The sequence below is a fragment of the Podarcis pityusensis genome (genome assembly GCF_964106645.2).
Source record: "Podarcis pityusensis genome assembly, chromosome: 13".
Lineage (NCBI taxonomy): Eukaryota > Metazoa > Chordata > Lepidosauria > Squamata > Lacertidae > Podarcis > Podarcis pityusensis.
The window spans coordinates 16740910-16761591 of NC_138038.1; the positions used below are offsets into that span (position 1 = coordinate 16740910).

A 20682-nucleotide genomic window follows, 5' to 3' on the forward strand; every position below is an offset into this window, starting at 1 on the left:
CTGTTTAAGCGGAGACCTACCTGCAAAGCCACTGAGGATTCTGGGGGCACTCTCAGTTCATGGGAGCCACCATTGAGTGGCTCCTTACGCCTCACCAGACAAGAGGACCCAGTCTTCCTGATGGTGGGGGGATGGAATGCATACGATGATTTCTATGCATAGATGAAAATCTAGGAATAATTAGGTAAAGGTAAAGGGACACCTGACCATTAGGTCCAGGCGTGGCCGATTCTGGGGTTGTGGCGCTCATCTTGCTTTATTGGCCAAGGGAGCCAGCGTACAGCTTCTGGGTCATGTGGCCAGCATGACTAAGCCACTTCTGGCAAACCAGAGCAGCGCACAGAAATGCCGTTTACCTTCCCGCTGGAGCGGTACCTATTTATCTACTTGCCCTTTGATGTGCTTTCGAACTGCTAGGTTGGCAGGAGCAGGGACCAAGCAACGGGAGCTCACTCCGTCGTGGGGATTCGAACCGCCAACCTTTTGATTGGCAAGTCCTAGGCTCTGTGGTTTAACCCACAGCGCCACCCGCATCCCTCTTTAGGAATAATTACTCATATTTAAATGTTCTGTTTCACCATAATGGAAAAACTGGGACCAGGTAACCTCTGAATTTGCTGCTGAGGTGTTAGTCGTTGATGGGCAACTCCAGGGCCTCCTGCTCTCCTTATTTAGAATTTTCTCTTCAATCTGGACTCAGGAACAGACATGATGGGTGCCCTTTCTGTTCTTGTCTCTGGTGGCTTCCTTGTCTGTCTTCCTGGTTGGGCTGGCCCTGGTGATGAGGACTGTGTCTGAGATCTGCCTTCCCAACCTGAGTTCCTCGAAATCAGGGTTTCCCAAACTTGGGTCTCCAGTTGTTGTTGTTGTTTTTTACTACAACTCCCATCATCCCCAGCTATCAGGACCAGAGGTCAGGAATGATGGGAACTGTAGTCCAAAAAATAGCTGAAGACCCAAGTTTGGGAAACCCTGCTCTAGATGTTTTGCACTACAACTCCCATCAGCCTCAGCTGGCATGACCAGCAGTCAGGGACAGTGGGAGTTGCAGTCCAAAATGTATGGCGCAACACCAAATGTGGGAAGGCCATCCTGTATATTTTCTCTTGGTTAACAAAATGCCAGAAGATGGGCATGGAGACCCATGCGGCACCTTTGGCATCCTGGCAAACAGCCTTTTCTGCAAGGTGCCTCTCTCCCTCCTGCAAACATATGAACAGCAGCAAAGGGGGAGCAGGCAGAGAACATCTTATTAAAATAGAAAGCTTTTATCAGCAGGAATCCAGGAAAGCGAGGTTGTTGGAGATGTTGCCTGGAGCATCCATGAGGAACATGTTTCTCCATCATCATCATCATCGCAACTGCTATTATCTTGCTTTTCTATAAATGTACTCAAACTGGGGTACTACACGCAGTGAGAGAGCAGCATTGCGCAACAAAATTTAATAAACCAATTGAAAGAAAACAAACACGATTAAGAAAGCCTGTGTTAAAACTGTTAAGTGACAGTATTTGGAGAAAACAACCCAAAACAACACATTTTTATTCATTTGTTCTCTGATTGCTTTTATTTATTTTATTTTGTACTGCGTTTCATCTGATGTCTATTTTCTCTGTGCAAAGGAACGAAATGCAATCGTATGTTTGATATGCAAAGCTTTTGTAGTCTGGCAAAATGAACAGAATGGTTTTGAGAATACAAAGCTCCTAATGTGGAAAAAAAGGAACTAAACGTTACCATACATGTTTTAAAAGATGGGTTTTCGAAGCCTGCCCAAAAGTAGAAAAAGAGGACGCTCAGCAAATTGACCCGGGGATGCTGTCCCAAAGTTTTGGTGCCAGCGCTAAAAAAAGCACTGTCTCAAATATTCGTCTGTTGTATATCCCCTATTAATGGGATCCGAAAAAGAGTAGAGTTGTGGAGCAGATCATAGACAACTGCGAGTATCAGCAGTTGTCGCCATTAGGCAATTGCCAAGGGACCCTCCTCAGCAGAGCGCCCTCTGCTGATTCCTGGAGCTTCCTTCCTGCCACATGGTGTTGTTTTAGAGCTGGGGTCGGCAAGGTTTACCTTGCCTGGGCTGGTTTACTCCAGTGGAGATCCCTTTGTGGGCTGGATCGCGCGTGCGCCCACGATTTCCAGCGTCTGCACAGACATGATTTCCGGCATCTGCGCAGATGTGATCTCCAGTCCCGCGGAAGTGGGTGCTCCGGTTTAACACAGCGTGTGGGGACTCACCAAGCGGGCGGCTCGGTTCGGGGGTGGCTCATGGACTGGTAAAACGACCCCCATGGGCCGCTTGTGGCCCATGGGCCTTAGGTTGCCTACCCCTGTTTTAGAGAGTTGCCACTGTAGTCAGGAAGGGCCCACCAGAAGTCACTTTGCCCAGAACACTTTCAGACTTGAGGGACACCTCTGGATAGGAGCTGTGTGGTTCAGCGGTCTGATCTCTGGTGAATATTTTGACTGCTGCACTTTGGAAAAGTCCAATGGCAGGTTTCTGGACAAGGCTACAGCTTGAGAAGGAGGCAAAGGTGGTGGAAAGTGCTTCTGGTCCGTTCTATCACCAGTGAAACAGCTGGGTCTGGGAGCACCTACAGGCTATACCTAGACCCCCAACCAGCATTATTATTATTATTATTATTATTATTATTATTATTAGGAGCGGGTGGTGCTGTGGTCGAAACCAGTGAGCCTCTTGGGCTTGCCAGTCGGAAGGTCGGTGGTTCAAATCCCCACAACAGGGTGAGCTCCCATTTCTCTGTCCCAACTCCTGCCAACCTAGCAGTTCGAAAGCACACCAGTGCAAGTAGATAAATAAGGTACTACTGCAGTGGGAAGGTATAGGGCATCTCCATGCACTCTGGCTTTCATTGTTCCGTTGCGCCAGAAGTGGTTTAGTCATGCTGGCCACATGACCCAGAAAGCTGTCTGTGGACACCAGCTCCCTCGGCCTGAAATCAAGATGAGCGCCGCAACCCCATAGTCGCCTTTGACTGGACTTAACCATCCAGGGGTCTTTTACCTTACCATTATTATTATTATTATTATTATTATGGCTATTTTTATAGAAATATAGGTGCCATAACTCACAATGAACTCCTGCCTTGTTCTCTTGTAATGGCAATGGCGCCTGAGAGGTGCTGGAACTGTGTTCCTGTGAGTTCTGGCTGAAAAAAGCCCTGATTACTATTTTAATCAATCAATCAATCAATCAATCAATACACCCATCTTCTCTGCATTAGTTTATTCTGTTTGCCCAACTCTCTCATTCACACACACACAAACACCAAACACTGATTTAGGAATTCCATCACCTTCTTGGGAAATGAGAGCAAGGGGGCCTGATTGTTTGGGTGACAATACACCCAGTAGCAGGAGGGAGCAAAAAGATTTTAGTGGAGGCAGTTCCCCGCCCCCGCCCCCATGCTTGTGGCACAAGAACCTGAAATGACTAAAGATGCACAGAGCTGGGTTTATTGGCCCACTGTGCTTTGAATCCATAGATTCTTCCTTAGAGACTACTGATCTTTCTCCCTGTCTCCCACCCACCCACCCATCTAAAGGAGCAAAACCACCCCAACTTTTGATATGGTGTGTAAGATATTTTTGATCATTTTTTTTCAAAGCAACAAATCAGTTGCCCCCAAGGGAGAACCAACAGATTCTAACTGCATTGGGCCAATAAATTATCCTCAGTGCACCTTTGAGGTCTGTTCGCTGCATTTCTCCATTTGATGTGCTTCTGTATTTCCTCCTTTGGGGTTTGAGGCGTAAGTGCAATGGCTAGACCTAGAGCATGAGGCTTGTATAGTGGAAATGCAAGGTTAAAAAACTGTTCAACTCTGAAATACAATAGTATGGTTCAGTCATTTTTTGGCTTAACAACCTGAGATATGAAAAAGCCTTCTGCCTGCACAGGTAGCCTCTCCATTTTTTCATTTGCAGGAGTGACAGATGTACTAGGAAACCTCTAATTAACCATTGCCGAATTCGCAGAATATAAGGGAAAACCCAGGTGTATGGCAATGTGATGGGGAAAGCAGCGGAAAGAGCTTAAAATCACTATTGGGGGGGAGTTTCAATTTTGGGGTCTTCCTTAAAAAAGCTCAACAACTTTGTGGGTGTCAGGAATTTTACTTTTTGAGGGGGGCTGGACTAGATAACCCTTGGAGTCCCTTCCAACTCTACAGTTCTATGAATATGTATCATAGGGCTGCCATACACCCAGGAATTGGACAGGAAAATGGCGCCTGGGTGGATTTTTGTCAAATCAACATATGGCAAGGGCGTGTGGGTTTAAATTTTTTAAAAATCATTTTCAAATTCCCCCAAAACTTAGATTTTGGGGGGAGATGTTCCCAAAAAAAGCTTGATGACTTTTGACCCGCTTTGGGGAATATGGAAACCTTAATGTATTCTTGTTGTGGAACATTGGCATTGTGCTGAGAAACAGAGGCCTAGGGCAGCGGTGATGAGCCTGTGGCTTAATGGCCACACGTAGCCATCAAACTGATCTCACGTGGGTATCTAGGAGGGGAAGATGGAGAGAAAGAGAGCAGCAGCAGCGGAGAGGGAGAGGGAGGGAGGGAAAGAAAGAGATGACAGAAGGAGAGAGAAGGAGGTGGCAGACACTGCTGGCTATGCACACACCACACATTCAAGGCACATTTAAAGCGCATGACTCCCCCCAAAGGATCCTGGGAACTCTTGTTTGTTAAGGTTGATGGGAACTTCAGCTCTGTGGCAGAAAGAGAATGAGGAAAGGGGGTGCCTTGCTCTCTTTTGGCTTAGGCCCTAATTTTTAGCTTCTCGCAGCGCCTGAGGTGATACATGACAAAATAAAGGTTGCCCAGAAGTGTGGCCTACAGGGTTCTTTTCACTTCTGGAGGGAAGGCAGCCGGGGGGGGGCATGGGGTGGCGGGTGCAGGAATAAATAGCCATTACTCATTTCCATGTGTTAATTTGTTTAAATGTATGCAAACTTTAAAAAAAAAAAAATGCCTCAGGTGAAGACTTTGCTTTAAATAGAAAAGGCAAGCTTGCCTTAAACAAATAAAGGAGCAAGGAGAGAAACCAAAATTAGATCATTTTGAAGCTAGCCGCGTGATTGCTTTTGCCTAGAAGTGAAATCTAGCCACAAACGCCGCCCATTGGTCTACCAGAAATCCTGTCAGTTCCTCCAGCCTGCTTTGAATTGCAAAGTGCTTATGTGAAACAGAGTGGTTAGTGAAATGTGTATATTCCCTTCTGGGCGACATTTTATGGGCCACACAGGCCCAGTGGTGGGCGGAGCCAAAGGCTGAAGTGGGCAGGGCAATTAAAGCCAATTTTACGTTTTGTAGAGAAGGCTGGTTTCTGCATTTCTACATTCTACTCCAGCCTACCTTTATCCGGTTCCACTGCAGGTGTACTTCCATGACCACTCCCCATCAGGGATATAAATGCTCTTCTGCTTATCTGCTCAAGAAAACTGGAGGGGCCAGCCAGATGGAGACTTCGGTTGCTAAGCTGGCATCCAGAGATCTCCATGTGGTTGCAGTTGGACCCGCGCCAGTCACAAAATGCGCCTGGCGAATTTCGAACACTAGTCCCTTCCGGCTCTGTGATTCACACCACTGAGCTGCAAGCCCTTTCCTCTGCTTAGATTGCCAGCCAGCAATTTCAGCAAATCCATGGCTCTTATTGGAACAGGTCAAGCTCTGCCTTCCTACCTTGACTCTGCCCTCTGATCCAGTGAGGGAATTGGTATGTTTGCACCCTTAAAGACACTAATTAGTGCCTGCGTGAATATATTTATCCCTTATCGTCACTAAGAGCGAACTCAAGTGGCGCCGACGAATGCGAGGTCAAGAAAGGCCACTTAAAAACCAGAGGGAGGCCTTGGTATGCCCAGGGGAGGCTCAAGAATGGGCAATGCAAAGTACACACACAAAAATATTTTTTAAACTGGCCTAATGGGGGAAAATAGCCCTAAAACAAGATAATTAGGATTGAGCAGCTCCATTATCCGTGGAATGTTGAGTGCTGGCTTAAAAAGAACAACAGAAAACGGGGAGACAGAGAGAGAGATATGAGGAATGGCCTGTTTATACAGTGGTACCTCGGGTTACATATGCTTCAGGTTACATACGCTTCAGGTTACAGACTCCGCTAACCCAGAAATAGTACCTTGGGTTAAGAACTTTGCTTCAGGATGAGAAGAGAAATCGCGCTGCGGCAGTGCGTCAGCAGTGGGAGGCCTCATTAGCTAAAGTGGTGCTTCAGGTTAAGAACAGTTTCAGGTTAAGAACGGACCTCCGGAACGAATTAAGTACGTAACCAGAGGTACCACTGTAGTATCCTGGAGATACACATGATCCTTCGGGAAGAGCCTTTGCTCAGAGGTAAAGCATCCACATTGCATGTCAAAGTCTCCATGCTCAACCCACAGCATCCTCAGATACAGAGGGAATGCCCCCCCCCCATCTGAAATCCTGGAGAGCCATTACCAGTCTGTGTAGCCAATACTGAGCTAGAAGGATGAATATTCTGGTTCGCTACAAGGCAGCTTTATACAAACCTGGCTGGCATCCTGTACCAAGGTCACTCGTTTTTAGGAGGCAAGCATCCACGGGAACATTTCATCGCAGGTCTCGCTGGTTCCTCCTAATGAGAGCTCGAGAGTCTTGAGTGCCGAACAGCTGGAAGTAAATTGAGGTAGCTGTAAAAAAACTAAGGCAGTTGGCTTCTATGTACTTCAGGAATTCCCTGGGTTTGCAGAAGTATGGAAGTTTGTACATGGAAAGAAAGAGACTTTAACAAAAAAACAAAAAATAGATGCAAACATCACATAGATAATGGCCTGACAGGTATCAGTGAGCTTCCAGGCTTACAAGAATGTTGGTGGTAACGGAGGAGATCAGAAGGAAGGAAGGAAGGAAGGAAGGAAGGAAGAAAGGATGGATAGAAGGAAGGAAGGAGTTTAAAGCAGGGGTCTGCAAAGTTATTGTGGCTTGGGCCGGTTCATGGTCCTGCAGATGCCACGGTGGGCCGGAGTGTGTGCGTGCGGATACATGCGCAAACGCTATTTCTGGTGCTCCTTCCGGCACGGAGGAGGCGTGCGCAGCTTCCCATTGGCTGCAGGAAGCCGTCCTGATGAAAATCCCTGGCTTACAAGCAATGTTAGAAATTAGCCAGGGGCCAGGCGCAGTTTGCAGGGGTCCAATTGCGACCGCGCAGAGATCTCTGAATGCCTCATTGGCAACTGACATATTCCTCTGGCTGGCCTCTCCAGCTTTCTTAAGCAAATAAGCAGAAGAGCATTTATACCCTTTTCTCCAAGGACTACATGGTTCAGCCCCTTCCTCAGTTAATCCCTACAAAGTAAAAAAAGGTAAAGGACTCCTGGATGGTTAAGTCCAGTCAAAGGCAACTATGGGGCTGACCCTGTGATGTAGGTTAAGAGGCCACGATTGGCCCAAGTTCACCCACTGAGCTTCATGACTGAGTGGGGATTCGAACCCTGATTTCTTAGGTCCTAGTGCGTCACTCTGACGACTACACCACACTGGTTTCCTAGAGTACTTCTGCTATGGGGCGGCTCTGTAAATTAAGTAGGTAAATAGATATGGGGAAAGCAAAATGTCACTTAGAGAAGGATCTGAAATATTTTCCTTGAAGCTTGAATTTGTTTTATTCTGTATTGTTTTATTTAATGTGTTTCAAACTGCTTTGAGATATTTTTTCCTTAAAATATAATGTGGTATAGAAATGATAATAGTGATAATAAATAAAATTTCATCACCAAAAATAAATAAAAAGCTCCTAGATATTCCGTCGTGGTGGCCTTAACCTAGGTTTAAGGTGCCATTTGATGGTTAGCTTAGATATCTGTGTTTCTAACACTGCTTAGAAGCTGTTATCTGCACAGGAGAAAATGATACCATTAGCAGTCCTGCATCCACACAAGCAATATGTGGCAATCAGTTCGACTGCAAGGCTGTTTTTGGGTTTTTCCCTATGACCTCCCGCCCACTCATAACAGCCAGCATCCTTGTTCTTTCTTTTGTGTTCTTTTTTTAGACTGTAATCCTCCATGTGAGGCCTGGCCTTGCTTGTATTTCTTCCATACAACGCCTGACATTCTTAGGCTTTTAACCAGCGCACCGGCATTTTGTGCCTATTCATGCGCAGGACAGGGAGATTAAAACAGAAGAACTGCCGTTGCATGCCCGTGCATGTTAATAACGTCTTAGAAAAGCACCCTCAACACCCCTGAGAGATAGCTCAGTTGGTAGAGCAGGAGACTTTTAATCTCAGGATTGAGGGTTCGAGCCCCACGCTGGGTGAAAGATTCCTGCATTGCAGGGAGTTGGACTAGATGATACTCATGGTTCCCTCCAGCTCTATGGTTCTATGATCTCCCCTCCTCAGCCCCCCAAAAGTTATTAAAAAAACAAATCATGTTTAGGGAAATTTTTAATATTTAATGCTGTATTGTTTTTAACATTCGGTTGGGAGCCGCCCAGAGTGGCTGGGGAAACTCAGCCAGATGGGCGGGGTATAAATTATTATTATTATTATTAATATTATTATCCCTGGGTTAGTAGACACAGAGTATAATGGAGTATATATGGAGCTGTGTTGGGAAAATGGCCACTCCAAATTCTCTACCTCATTTGTGTGCAGCAAGAAGGGGTACCACCAGATTGCCCAGTGTTGTGTGGGAGGGATTCAAGTGCATACCAGGAACTTTGGGTTTGTGCAATTAGTTGTACCTTGTTTTGCGGCCAGGATCCGTTCCGGAGCCCCGGCCGCTAGCCGAAAAGGACGCAGGGCAAAGTGCCGCGTCTGCGCACACATACGGAGCTGTTTGCGCTTCTGTGCAAGCGCGATTTAGCACTTCCACGCATGCGTGAGCAGCAAACCCAGAAGTAACCCGTTTGCTGGAATGGACGCTAGACAAGGTGAATGTTCGCGGAGGTATTAATGTAAAGGGGTTCAAAGCACTGCTACAACATACCTTCCAACATGCTCCAGAGAAAAAATGGGATGCGTGTCTTTCGGGGCCGCACTCCCATGCGGGCCATGTGACTCACACGAGAGTACGGCACCCAAAATGCACGTCTTTCGGGGCCACCATCTCATGGGAGTCAGATGACTCACACGAGAGCACGCCCCCCTCAAAAAAACAGGATGTCCCACTTAAATCGGGACAGTTGGGGGGTATGCAACAAATGCACTTGAAAGAAAAGGCAGACTTTTTGCAGTTTGTAAAGTGACAGGGAAACGTGTGGAATGAATGAAGAATTGACGGAAAGACATATAAACGCCCCCACAAGCAAATTGGGAGGGAGGGAGGATGAATGCTCGTTGTCGTATAACCGCTCTGCAAGCAAATCAGGACAAAAGTTCAGTAAAGATGCCATCTGCAGGGGCCCAAATTGTGGGGAACATTCCACCAAATATCCCTTATGGGGAGGACAAGTTCTCTAGCAGTGTCTGGAGCAGGAGCTCATACATCTTCTCCCAGCAGCCCATCTGGTCCAGCATCTTGTTCTTACAACGGCCATCCAGATGCCTATGTAAAGCAGGAACTGAGTTTCACAGCACTCTCCTCTTACTGCCTCAAACAGGGGAGGTGGCTGCTGTGTTGGCAGCCTGGAATATCCAGACCTCGAGTTGTTAGGAGACATTTTGGGGTGGGGACAGCAACCATCAAAAAAGCGTGGGGCAGACAACATTCTGCGAAATAGCCCCCTTTCCCTGGGGGTGGAAGAGGAGGATATACTGATAAATGTCTTCGGAGAAAAATACTTTCCAGCAGAGCTCTGAGCAAGCTCGGCTTCTTAGAAAACAGAATTCTGCAGCCAGTGGCACTCTAATTTCTCTCTGTTCCTGCATAATCACAGTCTCATGCTCTGAGCATGATGACAGACCCTCCAAGTGTCCCTAACTTCTAGGAACAGTCCTGGATTTACAGAAGCCGTCTAGGTTTTTGATTTGATCCCGGAATGTCCTGCTTTTCCTTAGGATGTCCCTATTTTCATCAGAGAAATGTTGGAGGGTATGGAGTTATGCAACCCCCGAGCCAAGGAGATAAATAATTATACAACCTTTAGAAGACATCTGAAGGCAGTCCTGTATGGGGAAGTTTTTAAAAAATGTTTAATGCTTTATTATGTTTTTATATATATGTTGGAAGCTGCTCAGAATGGCTGGGGCCACCCAGTTAGATGGGCAGGATATAAATAATAAAATTATTATCATTATTATTATTATTGAATAGGATGCCCCTAGCTTCATGGGAGAAATGTTGGAGTGTATGCAATGGTCTCTCTTTTCCAAGAGACTCGACACTTCTGTGTTGTCTGCCTGCCTGCCTGTCTTTACGTGTAGTCTCACACATAACAGTGACACGTTACAGTAATGGTAACACTTGAGGTGTTACACAAGTGTTATATATGCACACATTTTACTACCCTTGTGCTAATACCATTTAACACCATCGTTATTAACTTCCATCTGGAGTATTTACAGTATCAAACATCTCGCGAAATGTCCTGTTTTACACAAGAGACTTGGGGTGCCCCGGACTTGCACAATTGAACCAGATCTGTGTTGAGTCCATGTCTACATTTACAGCATTTTAGCAAATCTGGTTTCAACCTGCTTTACAAAAGAGAGAGAGAGAGAGAGGAGGATACTCCCAAGTATTTTAAATAAGGTCTATCCCGGGCCTGTCATGTGCTGGGTCAGATCCGCACCCTTATGCCACTTTAACAGTCATGAGGGATCCTGAGAACTGTGCTGGGAATTATAGCACTGTGAGGTTAGTGCCTTTAATGAGCCACAGTTCCCAGGTGAAAGCCATGATGCTATTTTGTCGTTTCAGTTTTTGCCTGCTAAAGTGGTGCTTTTTCCATTTTCAATGCCTGCTTTGAACAGATTTTTGCGGGACGTACTGAGCCATGAAAGAGAGCATGAACCATTTCCGAGGTGGACTCTGAGCTCCTACTGAAAAAGCCAGCTTGTATTAACTTCAAAGTGGGCCAGATGTTTGTGTGAATTGCCCTCTGATCTCATTGACTTGGCTTCCTGGGGATTTTCTTCTTCTTCTGGCATTCTTGATGTTTCCAAGGACCTATCTTTAGTTATGGCATTATCCGATGATTCTGAGGAAGAGGGAGAAATTCTATGAGAACTTTGTGGTAATACAGATGGATGGATCAGTCTTTTTCCATTTTATGTAGGTTTTGTGTGCATTCAATCACAATTCTTCTCTATTTCATTTTTTTGTGGATTTTTAAAATAAAAGTGCATTTAAAAATTGTATACAATTTCTGCTGAAATACACATTTCGTGTGGTTTTCTACACTTTCCCCCAGAATATGCATTTTTACATGGATTTGCATGCACATTTATGTGCATATATTTGAGCTGAAACAAACTGTTACCTAGCACTCTCCCATCACCACCTCCAATAAGACATATCCCAATCTGGAACCAGTGCAGAGAAGACTTCATTAGACTTGGTCGGTATGGGGCTGGTTGCCTTTGTGTTGAGTGCGGGGTCAAGCAGTGGTCAGCCAAGCTCTTCACTGTGGCATCAGGTCTGCATCAGGCGGAAAGGTTAGCAGGTCTGAACAAAAGAACCTTACTTTGCAAAAATTTGGAGAAGTGTACAGTCAATTTGATACCTGAATTCCCACCCATGTAGGTTGGTTGGTTTGCTTTAAAATGCTGACTAAGCAAAAAAACCTCCTCCGCCACTTTAGAGTTGGACCTTGAGTTTGTTACCAAACAAGGGATATCTCTCTCTCTAGTTGCAACTGATGCCAGAATTAGTTTCATTTCCACAGAGAAGATATGGGGAGCTACATCATACCAGGACAGACCACTGGCCCATGTAACCTGCTATTGTCTACACTGGCAGTAGATCTTAAGCGGAGAGCCTTTTACATCAGTTACTACCCACGATCCCGGTGGCAGACAGGGCAGGGATCCCTGCGTGAGGGCGCCTGGCTCATGCCCCCTCCATATCATGCGCCCAGGGCTATTGCACCCCTGGCCCTCCCCACACTACACCCCTGCTCCTCCTGCCCCACCGCCCACAGTATCTGCCTGGCTGCGATAATATCTAGCAAATGAAACTGGAGGTGTCAGGGGGTTCAGAGCAAATGGTGTCCTTTAGGGCTAATTATAGGCCCTTTTGGCAGGTGCCGAAAGTGGGGCAGGCGTCCCAGGGCTGTTCTGCTTTCTGGGACGTCGTGTGCTGCTTGCACACAGATTGCTTGGGCCCTGGGGCCGGCTGGAAACTGGGACACGGAGCATGAAAAGTCAGTGAAGGAGACTGGGGTGGAGGTGGTTGGGGCGGAAGGGAACATTCGGCCAGCATGCAGAGCAAAGACCTGAAGCGAGGGATCTCCGCCTTGCACGTCTTGTGGAGGAAATAAAGAAACAGGGAACTGGGAAAGTAGGGGGGTGGGGGACAAGATCCGACAGACATGCAGAAATTAAAAGGGCAAAGTGGGCGGGAGGAATGAGAGAATGGAAGCACTGGGCGAGCGAAGAGGGAGAATGTGCATGTTATTCAGGGCATTTCCAGGCATTTGCCATTTGGGGGAGGGATTCCCAAAAGATTGGATTTTTCGTGATAAAGGAAGCAGCGGGAGAATGCCTCAGAAAGTGCGTCACCGCACTTGCTTTGATGACCCATCACCTAACCTCCCGCAGATAAATCGGAATGAAGGCATATTAAGCAGCCAACGTTGTCTAAGCTCCCTGAAAATAAATCAGAATGGATGCTCAATAAGCAGCTCATCTGGAAGCATCATGCAGGCATGTATGCATGCAAATCATTCCGATCGTGTGCCACTAAGGACCCATTTGGGAGCATGTTAAAATAAGTGTTTTGCCTGTTCAAAGCATCACGCACCATGACCCAGTGGCGCTAAACCAAACTGTGCCTAAGTGTGACTCCACATCATAGCTGTCAAGTGTCCCTTATTTGAAGGGACAGTCCCTTATTCCAGCGCCATGTCCCGCTTCTGTCCCTTATTGATGGATGTCCCTTAAATGTCCCTTAAATGATGTCCCTTAAATTTCAAAGGAAGCAGCTCCTCTCCCTCCCTCCCTGCCGGCCAGGGAGGAGGGAGGCTCCAACTGTGTTGCTTGGCTGTGTTGCTCACCCAATAAGAAGTCTAAGAACGACTGGGGGGTGGAGCTTGCATGCCTTGTGTGTGGCTAGTTAATGCAAGCTGAGGGGGTTTTTGAATGCTGGATGGTATTTTGTTGCACGTGCTGCTGCAAACTTTGCAGTGCAAAGCCAGGCCGGGGAGCCATCTTAAGTTGAGGCTGCATAGGCCTTGTGGTGCATGTGATTCAGATTCTATTCAGTTGAACCTCTGGTTACAAAGTTGGTTGGACAGTGTTCTCAAAGCTACCCAGCATGAGTTTGACCAGACTGCAGGAGGACAGGAAGACTGGAGTGCCTGGAACAGGTGAGGCTGCAGGTCCCTTATTTTGGCTGCTGGTCCCTTATTTTCAAGGCTGCTGGTCCCTTATTTTCAAATCTGTAAGTTGACAGCTATGCTCCACATACCACTATGCTTCTCTGCTGCTGCTGCTGCTGCTATGGTACCTGGCATTACATATTAACCTAGGTTCATGGTTTGCCTCTTCCATACAAACCACAAGCCTTGGCTACAGCTTATGGTTGGGAGCAAGACAAACCATGAGCCTAGCTTCAGATGTAACACTAACCATGGTTGGTTTGGATGTAACAAACCATGGCTTAGCACAGATAGCGCAGCAGCAGAACAGGGAGAGGAGGGAAGTGGCTGGGATTTTTACTGTGAGTACACACACAGTCACACATTCACGCTTAGCCATGGTTTAGTTTAGCGTCATGTGCAAACTGGGCTGTTGCCTCAATAATCACACTCTGGAAGTAGGAGTGGGAAGCAGGTGACTGTGCATGGATTGAAAAACGAAGCTCGCAGCGTCTCTGTGTTCCTCCCTATGCACAAGTTATTCTCCCCATCTCTCTCTTCATAGCTATGTTCCCCGGGGTTCTTGCCACATCTGTACTGGAATGAATCCTGGTTTCAGTGCAGATCAAGGCAAGCTGCCTGTCAGCAAGTCTTCCAGGGATTCAGAGCTAATAAACCAAAGGCTGATGTAGGAAACACGACCCCCTACTCCCCCTTAACACCGATCCCTGGTAGAATAGGGGGGGGGGGAATTGTGTGCCCACCCCCACCCCACCCCATTTGGGGCTTACTGACTGCAGCCTCCCCCTCCACTCCTCTTGCTCAGTACTAGTGTATGGAGTTGTATTAAACACGGAGAAGGAGCAGCAACTGAGGAAACCGGGGAAGAAACATAATTGGACCTCCTGTGTGGCACAAGCTGTGGGGTGGGTGGTGAAATTAGATTCCAGCTAGGGTTGCCAACTGTCCTGTATAATACAGGATTGTCCTGTATTCCAGTGTAAAGTGCTACATCCTGTATTGATAAGGTTTTGTCCTATATTTCTCTCTCTGTGCCAGGTTAGGGATCCTCTCCCAATGCATGTTTTTGAAAAGGGTTGTGAAAGGTCATTTATTTAAGTGCTGGGTAGCCAAGCACAGACAGTGTGTGTGTGTGTGTGTGTGTGTGAGAGAGAGAGAGAGAGAGAGACAGAGACAGAGACAGAGACAGAGACAGAGAGACAGAGAGAGAGAAAGAAATTCCAGAGGGGCCACCCTGTGAGGCTCCAATAGATTGTAGTGGATTACTTTGAACTCACTTCATCACCAGGTGAAACAACAGAACAAAGATTCTGGACTAGATTCCACTCTAGTCGTAGTACTGTATGTCTGCATGTTTTTGTCTGCACGCCTTAGCATGTCTTTGTTTTGTGTCGGTATAGCAGAGAAAGCAAGAGAAGGGAGGCCTCATTTTTGCTTCACTTGCCTGTCAGCCTTGGTTTGTGTGTGAGAGTGTGTGTGTGTGTGTGTGTGTGTGTGTGCACATTTGGGTCTGTGCCCGCTTGCTCAGAATGCATTATTCAAAGACCATATTTCTGTATCTGAATACGTGTGTGTTAAGAGATCACATCTTAGCAGAGCAGTGCTGTAGAGGCCATCCCTGTCCCTTTACCACTACGGATGTAAAAAGAGATCTGTTGGATCAGGCCTGTGGTCCATCTTACCAGCATCCTGTTACAACCATGGCCAAACCAGATGCCCATGGGGAGCCCAGAAGGAAGGCAAGCGGCTACACATCTCTTACAATGCTCCTCCATAGAGGTAACCTTTAATCTCTTTCTCTTTCCCCATCCCTGCAGTGCAGCCAGTGATGGTGCCCAGCGCCCCCGACGATGCCCCAGAGCCCCGAATCAAGTGCGGAGGAGGAGGAGCACCTCTCCCAGTGCCCCGAGGGGGAGTCGGGCTCGGAGACCTCCCGCGAGGGGCCCAGCCCGCCGGCCAGCCCCGCTAACCCTGACCACAGTCGCTCCATGTCGGTACCCGAGGACGCACACTTCAGTATGATGGTCTTCCGAATTGGCATTCCTGACCTGCACCAGACGGTGAGGAACCAAAGAGGGGACGGAGTGCGGGAGAGGCATGGAAGCTCACCTGTGCCCAGGTGCATGCTGAGGTGTAGCGGGAGGCAAGTGTGGAGGATATTTTGTGTGTTTTTAAAGAATCTAGCCAAGCTCTATATTGAGCGTTGGGGAGAAATTCCAACCCACTGAAGACAAGAGCGACAGGCGATGTCAAGTTACCGGTTTCAAAATTAATTTTTGCCGTCTCTATCCCACCATCCCTAGCTGACACGCTTTTGTGTTTTGTGTCGTAATTCTAGCCATCTAGATGGTTACGATGAACCTAGGAATCGGCCTTAAACTGGGTCAGACGGTCTATCATGCTCAGTATTGTCTACACTGACTCACAGTAGCTCTCTGCAGTTTTGTAAGGGACTCCCATCTTTCTCAGCCCTACCTGCAGATGCCCAGAATTGGACCTGGAACCTTCTGCATGAAATTTGTGGTGCTCCGCTACTCAGCTATGGCCCTTTCATAGCAATAGTAATAGTGCCATCTATAGGTGCTGAACCAAGTTTGAGGGCTGGTCTCTGCCCTGAGGGGTTACAAGAAGGAAAATGGAAGCAGATTGTGCAGGGTTGGCACGATCAGGTAGTCCCTGCTCCTCCTCTTCACAGCTGCAGTCCGCTTGCTTGTTCAGCTACCTCTTGCTCTGGCTGCCCAGATAAGAGTGGTATATGTCACTATCTGTTTGCTCCTTGGCTCTCTGCCTGGCAGGCATGCAGGTGGCAGCAGAGATGAGGAAGAGAAGGGGGAGCAGTTTGTGATAATGGCAGCATGGAGTTAGACTCACTGGGAGGGAACGGGGCAGAAGGTCTTGCACAAGGCTCTCCAAAACCTGGAGCCAACACTGAGAATATGTTGTCGTTTCAGTTACGTGTACTTAGGGTTAGGTATCGAAGTGCAAGGATGAGACACATTGGGTCATCCCAATATGTTTTAAAGTGGCCTCCCAGATGTTGTTGAACATCAGCACCCAATGGGATGTTCAGGAGTTGTACTACAGCAATATCCAGAAGGCCACAGGTTCTCCACATCTGTTGTAGAGTATGGTGACGAGGCAGTTGGAGAGGATTTTACCAAATCGTTTCAGTAATCGGGTAGATTTCCTCTGATACAGGGCTCTTGTTTGCTCCTTTCCCCTGTGCCTCAGATGGACATGATATAATCTGCGTAGCGTGGGTTGCTCAAGGAGGGAACCGGTTAAATGGGCAGAGAGTTTTGTGGACAGGGATGTGTGTTCCTTGATTCTGCAATGCTGCCCAGGAAGGTCTGTGGCTGATGGACAAATAAAAGTGGGGCTTCCCTTCTTGGCTGGGCTCCACACACCCCACCACCACCCCAGTCCCTAGAGGGGTAATTAATGCAGAACTGGATTCATCCTTAGCTCAGCACTAAAGGGAACTTATTCCTTCCTCACTTCATTAGCAATAAAACCAGGACACTCAGCAACACACACACACATACAGACATTGCCACCAGCACGTCCTTTTATCCAGCAACCCTTTGATTTGGAGAGCCATCTGCAGACCTAGGCGAAGTGTGCTCCCTGCCCCCCCCTTTCCCTTTCTCCCCGCCTGCCATTAGGGTCCTTGCATGGCTGCACAACCACTCCCTGGGCACCCCAGAAGTCTCGCTGCCTGTGTACATGCCTTCTTCATCTCACTCGGCGATGATTCCATTTGTATCACACCTTTCCTCCAAGGAGGTCAAAATGGCGCGCATGATTCTCTCCCCCTGTTTATCTTCACAACAACCCCTATGACTGATGTATGATTAGGCTGGGAGACAGTGTGCTTAATGGCTGAGTGGGATTTGAACGCTGGTCCAGCTGTCCATCCACTATACCACATTGGCAGAGCACACAGATGCGAGCCTCTCTAACACACCCACCCACCCACCCCAAAAACACCCCACATATCAGGGGTTATTAGCTTTTTAAATTTGTTTTTCTTGCCCCACCCTATTCCAGGGGTTTGTGAGTGAGCCGTAGTATTCTTAAACCCACACTGTATGACTTCCGTATCACCTTGGAAAAATGTGTCTGTGGACCTGGACCTTGCTTTTAAGATGAGGTGGTCAAGGACGTCCTGAGTGTTGCTTACTTTTCTGGTGTATTTTCTACATCTGCTTATTTAACGGGCTAGTCATGAGGTCAAAAATTATACTGTTCATCATTGTGGAAAATGAGTTCCTCACAATGGATACGAAAAGAAAGAAACCTTAAGCGGCTTGGCAATTGAGCAAAGGAAAAATGAAAGGACACGAATCGGCTTTTGACAACAGCCGCCATTGTATATGCCAGGTCATCCTTGTGGAAGGGGTCAACATCCCTGGCCATTCTTTGTGGGAGCTGTACCCCTCTCCCCCCCCCCCCCATCCTCACAGCCCCCACTATTTCTGGGGTCCATGTTTATGGGGCTCAATCCCAGAACACATTTAAAAAAACTGAAAAAAGCAAGAGAACTTTTGAGTATATGTGGAACATCTTTGTCATAAGGCGGTAAACCCACAACCTCACAACCCCACAGTTCTGGGTCTGAGGTTGTGTCTTCCTGTACATCTCTTTTGAGAAGTTAACCACTTCTCAAGAGTAACATCCACCCTGGAAGTATAATCTTGCTTCTGCTACTGCTGCTGCTAGGCCCAGTGTCAGCACACAGCAGCCTTTGGAAGTTGTCAGGGCACACCACGGCCTCACCCCCGGCTTTTCAAAAGCAACTGGGTGTAGGAGCCACCATTTTGATTTCCCTCAGCATCTCCAACATAGCATTGTTCTGGGGCATTGTGAGAGAGCAGCCATCCACAGCTACCTCTGCCGCTGTTACCAGGTGGAAGGAGGGGGCACATCAGAAGGCATTCTGCCAAGGGCCTGGTGAAACCTGGAACCAGCCTTGCTGCTGCTGCTACTAAAGGGTAAATTTTGCCAAACAGAAGAAGATGCACTTCTTGCAACAAATTTGCATTTGCTAATTTGCATGCATACATGCACATTTAGAAATAATCACTATACTTTAAATAGCAATGTAATGTTTTTCATTCCAGCAGAGGAGAGACTGTGAGCAGGTGACCCATGAATGGCTGCTTAATCCACTATGTAGCTGGTCGCTGTGGTGGATATGCAACTTCATTCCCCGCCCCCCGGTCCCCCTCTTTAAGGTTTTTTGTCCTTAAACCTGGCTTGGACTAGCTATTCTTTCAAAAAAAAAATAAGAAGGTCTGTCAAAAAAAACACCTCCCTCAGCAAAGTAGGACTTATGGCCATACTTCTACAATAAGAACAATGGGCTGTATCCAACTAAGTTTTCCTCTGAGTAGTTCCATTGAAATGAGTGAACTTAAGCTAATGATGTCCAGTGGTAGGACTAGTGCTGGATACGGCCCAATAATTTATAAATCACCTCAAATATCTATGTGACTACAACGCCCATCACCCCTGGCCAATGGTTCTGCCAGCTAGGGATGACTGGAGTTGTAGTCCACTGGGGACTCAAGTTTGAGAAACACTGTTCTAGAAGAATACATGTCTGTTCTAGATGGTGTTCAGAGTTGGCCCAAGTATTGTACAGATGAAATGCCAGGGACGCCCCCTGTGGCCCCTTATTCCCCTCACAGTCACAATTCCCAGAGCGGTTTAACAGTCAGTCCCTCTTCCCAGGGAGCTCTGGGAATTTGTAGTTCTGTGAGGGGAATAGGGGTCTGCTAGCATCTCTTAGCACCCTTCATGAACTACAGTTCCCAGAATTCTTTGGGGAAAGCCATCTCTGTCAAAAGCGGCATGAAAGTACTTTAAATAAATAGGGCAGATGGAAACTTAATAAGAGCTGGCTAAAATAACCTTTAGTCTCTTTCACTTAGCCATTGCTTTTTGAGTCCTCTATTCCTGCATCTTCATATCCACACACACACCATATATGTATAACACCACTTCCCCTCTGTGTACACAGTGTTTTGGGAGGTTGGGGTTTAAAATGTGAATATTACATTAAGCTACCCGAAGGCCATTGTTTGTTGGTCTCTACACTATTTTGGAGAAGGCTCCCTTTCTTTTTTCTCAGTCCCCACAATAAAAACAGCAACACCCAAAGCCATAACATTTTACTGATTCTTTAAAGCTGTTCTCCCCCTTCATCTTGGGTCCCATTTCTATTCACAGGGGCAACCATGGAAACCGTTGCTAGAGATCACAAATTGTTGTGACCATGGAAACAGGGATGGAACTGCCACCATGTGTCTGGCTGGTTGTCCCTTCATGACCCCCTCTCCTCCCCCCACTCCCCAAATCTGACCCTGGAAGATGGAGGGGTGAGGGAAGGAGGCAGGGACTGCTAGGGTAGTTGGAAAGAGAGAGTATTGGTGCTAACGTGAGTTGAGAACCCTGCAGAGAAACTCCTGGTGCCGTAAAAAGAGCAAAAGACCTCAATCCCATTTGAGTCAAATGCATACCCTCCAACATTTCTCCAATGAAAACAGGGACATCCTATCATACCCTCCAACATTTCTCCAATGTGGCAGAGGAGGCCATGGGGCGCATGCACCTGGTGACTGGCAGGCGCTGTTGCTGACGGAGCATGCCTGAGACTCAGGGAACCATCCCTTTGGACGTGGCCTGCGCCACGCGCGGCTCAAATGCCCCTGCCGCAAATGTAAATCGGAGTAATCAAGTTGGCATGTTGCGTTCTCAACCTAGCAATTTCCTTGATGGGAAGAGGCGTTGTGTCTTGCCTGCCTGTCAGGATAGGCAGTGACAGTGCATCGGGGAGGAAAGAAGAGTACATGTTGCATACTCTTGGTGTTGTATTTTAAATTGCCATAGCCCACCTGGGTGAAGGGCATAATAATAATAATAATAATAATAATAATAATAATAATAATATTACATCCAGAGGCAGTGAGGGGAAGACTTGGGACAACATATACTGTCTACCCCTGTGGTGTTGAACCTCTGGCCTGTGCACCTAATTAGGCCCACCAGGCCTAATTTGGCCGGCAAGGCCCAGCATTCGGCCTATAAGACTGTTTTGGCAAGCCACACCCACCACCCCTACATCTGACATTATATATATGTAGGGCATACATGACGTCAGGTGTGGGTCAGCTAAAGACT

The 20682-nt window shown here is 47.3% G+C and overlaps 1 protein-coding gene across 8 annotated transcripts in view; it reads left to right on the plus strand.

The window, feature by feature from the left end:
• SHANK1 (SH3 and multiple ankyrin repeat domains 1) overlaps positions 1-20682 on the plus strand; it is a 114207-nt gene that overhangs the window by 14309 nt on the left and 79216 nt on the right. For 7 of the 8 annotated variants that reach the window (XR_013978539.1, XR_013978540.1, XR_013978541.1 and 4 more), the window contains exon 2: positions 15315-15557. Coding sequence is in view for 5 of the 8 variants with exons in the window: in XM_080976457.1 (XP_080832583.1) it covers positions 15348-15557 (210 nt within the window). In the remaining 3 variants the exon portion in view is untranslated. Of the gene's footprint in view, positions 1-15314; positions 15558-20116; positions 20222-20682 lie in introns of those variants that run through there. The other variant, XM_080976458.1, reaches the window with a different exon arrangement.